At 29.7% G+C, this 6,123-nt stretch overlaps 1 protein-coding gene across 1 annotated transcript; it reads right to left on the bottom strand.

Annotated features, from left to right (window-relative positions):
* Positions 1–2,053: 2,053 nt before the first annotated feature.
* Positions 2,054–2,392, bottom strand: LOC118737881 (J domain-containing protein). The gene has a single exon (XM_036468686.1). The coding sequence runs from the start codon at positions 2,354–2,356 to the stop codon at positions 2,138–2,140; it is 219 nt and encodes a 72-aa protein (XP_036324579.1). The 5' UTR covers positions 2,357–2,392; the 3' UTR covers positions 2,054–2,137.
* Between the last annotated feature and the right edge of the window lie 3,731 nt (positions 2,393–6,123).

Below are 6,123 nucleotides of genomic sequence, written 5' to 3' on the forward strand. Positions count from 1 at the left end.
TTTTTTTTCTTTTAACTCTGGTGTAAACTTCTGCAAAGATCGACTAAATTGTAGAAAAAAAAACAAACAAAGTTGCAAACCTTCTTGTCAAACATGTATATCTAAATTTAATTTCAATATCTTTTACTGCGATGCTGCACCTTTTACGTGTATTACTGGCTATAAAGTTAAAAGAGAAAAGCACAAATGAAAGCAACAATAATTTCTCAAACATTTACATTTACTTATTTTTTTTTTATTTGTGAGTTTATGATTTTTTTTGCTTTGTTTTGTTTTTTTTTTTAATTTCTTTAAGTATTGATATTTGTATTTTTTGGTCAATTTTTTCTTTTTTGAAATGTATACATTTAAAAAACAACAAAATATACAAATTCTTTATTTTCTTCGATAGGTGGTTCATTTTGTGTGGACACTATGATGTGCAGTTTTTAAATGCTAAAATGCACAAACCTACGAAAATTTATAGAGTTTGGCGCGTTGAATTCAAAATATTTTTTATTTCTTTCTGTGTGGCTTGTTTTTCAAGTTAATAATTCGCCAAAGTCGGGGTTCCTAGGAAAACTTTATGCTTAGTTTGATAATTGCTCTGTTTTGTTAGGATTACTCGTATTTATTGGAAATATGGTTTTCTGAATATTCTAATACTTTGCTTTCTTATTCTGGGGTACATCAAAAACAGTACTTTTTAGCAATTTATTTAAATATTATTATTATTTTTTGATTTCTCTACCTTTTTATCGCAATTTGCGCATATTTAAAATTGTATTAAAATTTTTTTTTGATATCTTTTAGCTTTTTCGTGTATATTTTTGTTTATTTCTTTTTTAAATTCGCTTCAGATTTGATTTTGGTTTATAGAATTTTTTAATTATCAGTTTAATAGCTTTTGTCTGTTGTGTGCTGTGTAGGACTTCTGGACAAGCAGCTACTTTTTTGATACACGCTTGCTAAGAAATTTTCTTTCTTTTTTTTTAGTTTTTATCGCATTGCTGGTTTAGTAAAGTTTTCAAAAACAGGGATTGTCATAAGGGGCACACATGTAACATCAATAGATAGTTTTTCTTCAAATATAATTCTCTTAGCTTAACATTAAATAATTATTTTTATATATTAATATGTGTATGCATATCTTAGATTTTCTTTTCAACACACTTCAATTAAATTTTCGCCTTAAATACTAGAAATTTAATACAATTACTTTGCGATATATGTATGTATATTTTGTCTTCAAGTATTTCTTAAAATATATATGTATGTATTTTATATTATTTGGTTTACACTTAACATAAATAGATTTTCTCTTCATTTATCTAATTTAGTTTTTTATTTGTTTTTCGTACTTATCATTTGCTCCTTTTTCTACTTCATTTTAGGCGTTTATTGAAATTACAGTTTCTTAGTTTCGTTTTTTGTTATTTTGCTTAACTCGCTTTAAATCATATACTCTTTTGTATTTTTTATATAATAACGTTTATAATAGACTTTATATTTAATAAGTAACAACATGTACGTTTGTATGTAGTTTGAATTTGCTCAAAACATTCAGTGTATACATTTAGATAAGTTATGAAATTTTCTTTTCTGGATATGATAAAATTCATCTAAATCTTAGGCGTCAATTCAAGGTCACACCCACCAAAATCGCTCTCTCTCTCTCTTTCTCTATCTATCTCCCATTTCAACATATACCAAGCTGGCACGCATGAATGCACACGTATGTACGTGTGCTTGCTTGACTAAATGCAGTTGGAAAACTGCAAAGTGTGCTCAAAAGCTACTTCTAAAAGTGTTCACGTTTTATATGTGTATATGTTTGCATTTGTTTTAGTTAGTAAGTATATCTGTGTTTGCAGTTTGTATATATAGTAGGTAAGCATTTTCATATTTGATGTCTTTTGGTATTCCGGTGTGCTTTTGATATCAACAATTTCAAATTTTTTCGTACTTATAATTTCTACCATTGCGATTGTTGTTGCTGTGTTTTCTTTTATATTTCGCTTCTACTTTTTCATGTTAGCTTTCATTATTTGTTGTTGTTGTTTTTGTTTTTGTTTTTGTTGTTGTTGTTGTTGTTGTTGTTGTTGTTGTTGTTGTTGTTGTTGTTGTTGACGTTACTGCTAACACTCCAACTATCTGCTTAAATTTCATAGTTGCGGAACTTATTGGCCACATCGGAATTCTCTGTGCCCCATTCAGTTTTTCGATTGCCATAATAGAGTGCAGCACCACCCTCGGAGGCACGTCGATGAGCTGGATTAGGTGAGGCCGCCGACAGACCGCCACTGCCACCAGCACCAGTTGCGCCTCCCGTTTCAGGCAGCATGCGATCTTTGGTCTTTGGTGTGGCCCAATGCATTGACTGATTGGTAGTGGTGGAGAGAAAAGTAGATATTGTTAATTTATATGTTATTGTATATGTATATTTTTTCGTTGGGGAATATGAAGCTAAGGCGAATTGTTTGTGTTTTTTATTCGCATTTCCCTTGCAGTTTGAAAGTTTTCAGGACAATTCGCAATCTCTCACAATTTGGAGTTTGGTGAGTTTGGACAATCTTTTTTTAGTTTCCATATTGCTTACTCGCAGCTAACTACATTTGATTACATAACTTTTTGATATCGAAAGTATACTTTTTGATTTAACAATTCGCCTTAACTTCTTACATATTTCATTGACAAGTAGAATTAAAGATACATATTTACATAAATAATTTGACTGATACACAGCCAAAATTTTTTTGCTAATAATTTATAAAATGGATACGGAGTGGGGCAAATACACAACATCAAAACTATTTATTACCAATGGATACATCTTTGAGAAAAAATCATTTTGGCATTTCATCATGCAATTTATATTTTTTTATATTGCGGATGAAAAATTGTATTGTTGCTAATCCCGTTAAGAGAATTTTCGTGTTTATAAGGTGATAATGGCTATGTAGATTAATTAAGGGCTTAGGGCATAGCAAAATTAAGCAAAGCCACTTTCGTATTAATATTTCTCTTGTTCACTCATCACTGTACAACATCCCTATATAATCAGTAGCTAAGGATAGAATTTCCTGGAAAATTGTTTAATATTCCGCTAATACTAAATACTACTAGGAGACAGAAAAGTTAAAGATATATTTATGTATATGAAAATTCTATTAGAATTACTTTACTTCAATAAGTATACGCAGATATATCTGAAATATTTATTGAAAGCAGTCATTTTGTTGACTAAACAAAAAGCTTTCTGCTCTAATTTCGGCGATGTTCCATTTTAATTTTTTTAATATTCTATCTTTTCAACTTTTCTTTACAAACAAATATTGACAAAAACGCATTTTTGGTCGAAAATAGAGGCAGTAAATGCATTATCTTCAGTTTTATATAAATAACACGATTCCAACCCGAAATTGTATTTAAATGAAAATTTGAAAAATTTAAACTAAAACGATTAAAGAAGTATAAGTTCGGGCGAACGCGAATTTTCTATACCCGGGCCAGGCATCAGATATCGTCGCCCCAACTTTCTCTAAACTACCTAAAGGTCTAGGGTTGTAATGTATTCAAATTTAAATAGCAATAAAAAAGTAACAAAAAAATAAAAACATTAAAGAAATTAAATAAATAAAGTAATCTAATTTCCGATGACTAATATTACATTGGAATGAATGAAAGCTTTTCTTATTTTTTAAGTTGTTGGGTTTTTCTTTCGTTAATTAAATTATTAAAAAATAAAAAATAGTACAAATAAAAAGAATAAAGAAATAAAAAAAAAAATTATAAAAAACTGGGGTCATTTATTCCTGTATCTTCCTCGTAGTATGCCCTGGATACTGCAAGTGTGGAAATTTGCAAAATTGTAAAATTTTGAGAGAATTTTTAAAATACATTTATCAATTTTAGTCACATGAATGAATTTTTTAAAACAATTTAACATAAAACGCACCACTTAAAATTTTTCACTTAAATTCGTATTTTTATTTCTTTAAATAAAATAAATTAGTAATAGTGGCCGTGATCTAAAAAATCTGCATATTCTTTATTCTAAAAACCACAGACATTGCTTTTGGTAGTTAACTTTAACTTTGGGTTTTTTGGCAAAATCATACTCTACTCAATACGTATGTATGTATACATAGCTGGCCATGCGTAAATCAATCCCTTTACTAGGGTCTGACCTTGAGACTAATTTATTTTATATGAAATAATCAGATTCTCTGAAACGCATATTTATCGAGAGTTTAAAATACTTTACCGTTCCCTCTGTTCGCCTACCAGGATTTTTTCGTTAAGAAATTGAAAATAAGGAATTGAAGTTGTTCAAAATTGTAGTTCCTGGAAATTGAAAATTAGAATGTGTGTGTGGGACTCAGTTTTAAATTTTAAAATTGTAAACTTTAAAAATCTTTCCGCGCAAATACATATTTACCTATATCAAATGATTCTTAAATCTGAAATGTTTTTCACAGATCGAGCACTTTTATTTGATATATAAAATTGTTTCTGTACGATTACACATAAATATATAGATTTATAATACATATAGAACCATATTCGTCTCAGAAACCGGTTAAAACCGTCTCAGAAACCGGTTAAAACCGGTTTTCGTATGGGACAGCTTTGCAAACCGTGCAATCCATGCACCGTGCAAGGGCTTTGCAAGACTCAGAGAATACCCCTAATGTAAGATTTGTATATGGGTGTATGTACAGAGGCAAAAGCAACATTTTTCTTTTGCAAATCTTCCGCTGTATGCTGCCTACATTCGCAACAACATTGCAACAATGCTTTGATTGATATGAAAAAAAAAAACAGAGACGAAAGCGAGTAAAGAGAAAAATTGTTCATTCTCTTATGTCCCGCTGAAACGCTGCCTGTCGAAATGAATGAGGCCGTGTAAAAATTTTAAAATCTTTCGACGCAAATATTTCGAAAGTGGTTTATTGAACTTTAAATTTGAAAAGTTTGTGCAAAGTTCAGATCGAGCACTTTGATTTGATGTATAATTTGTCTCAGCACGATTTTTAGGTCGCTGGGAATAAGCGCCTCGTTTTAGAATAATATATAGATTAAATAATTAGTTGATAGATAGGCAACCCTACTCAAAAACATGGTATTGTTAAAGCTTGTTCAAACACTTTCCATTTGTTACCCATATTGTGATATTAAATAAGCGCAAATTTTTTAATAAACGTAAATGTAACTTTTAAGAAAGGTGGCAACTCCACTCCAAAATATTTTTTTTTATCTCTGCAAACGGTTTTTGTTTTACTATTGAAATTGAGGTATGCTGTGAAGCTTTTGAGTAATTATAAATATCTCTGTTTTAAAAATTTTTTTCTAGAAACTTTCTACAGAAAATACAAAATGGAATGGGAGCAAATAAAAGTAAAAAAAAATCTAAGTACATACGTGCCTTCTCGGATTTTTCATAATTTTTGCACACCTGATATTTTTCAATGTACCGCTTACAATAAGCCATACCGTGAAAATATTTGTTTCTAATTTTTTTCACATTTAAATAGTAGAAAAAAAAAAACAATTTTGCCCACTTTCTCTTTCTTCTGGCCCACTTTGCAATGTGAGTTAGGATTAAAAGACATATTTCCAATGAAGTTAGTGCTGATGTAAACTGATTAATTGTAGTGGTTTATTAAAAATTGTCAAATAATAAATATTGTCACGGCAAGTAGCAGTTTTATTCATTATAAAGGCTAGAGTGCCCAATTGTAATTAACATTTGAAAAAGGAAGAATAAATAAGTGACTTTAATGTTTTTATTGATAGCCTACTCTAGTTCACGTAGTTCTTGGTTTTAAGAAATTTTTATTAAAATAAAATGAGATGACACAATTTCAATCTGAAAATTTACTATCTCAGAAAGATAATTTTATGCCATGCCGGAAGTCAATTGAAAAATTATGTCATCAATAAACTCAATTGGAAATTTAATTGACGAATGTAGAAAATCGATTGGGCTACCAATTTACACCAAATTTTCGGGTAAATTCCGAATCGTCTCACTCAGCCTTTAGAGCATACAAGGCTCACAAAAAATCCTTGGTTAATCCGATAGAGAACTGCTGGGGTATTCTTAGGAAACTATAAAAGTCCCAGGAATAAGACAGATTT

This window comes from Rhagoletis pomonella, unplaced genomic scaffold, assembly GCF_013731165.1.
Source record: "Rhagoletis pomonella isolate Grant_MI unplaced genomic scaffold, Rhpom_1.0 Rhpom_scaffold_00004, whole genome shotgun sequence".
Classification (NCBI taxonomy): Eukaryota; Metazoa; Arthropoda; class Insecta; order Diptera; family Tephritidae; genus Rhagoletis; species Rhagoletis pomonella.

Coding starts and splice junctions, on each gene's coding strand:
- LOC118737881 (XM_036468686.1), bottom strand. CDS start 2,356: ATGCATTGGGCCACACCAAAGACCAAAGATCGCATGCTGCCTGAAACG.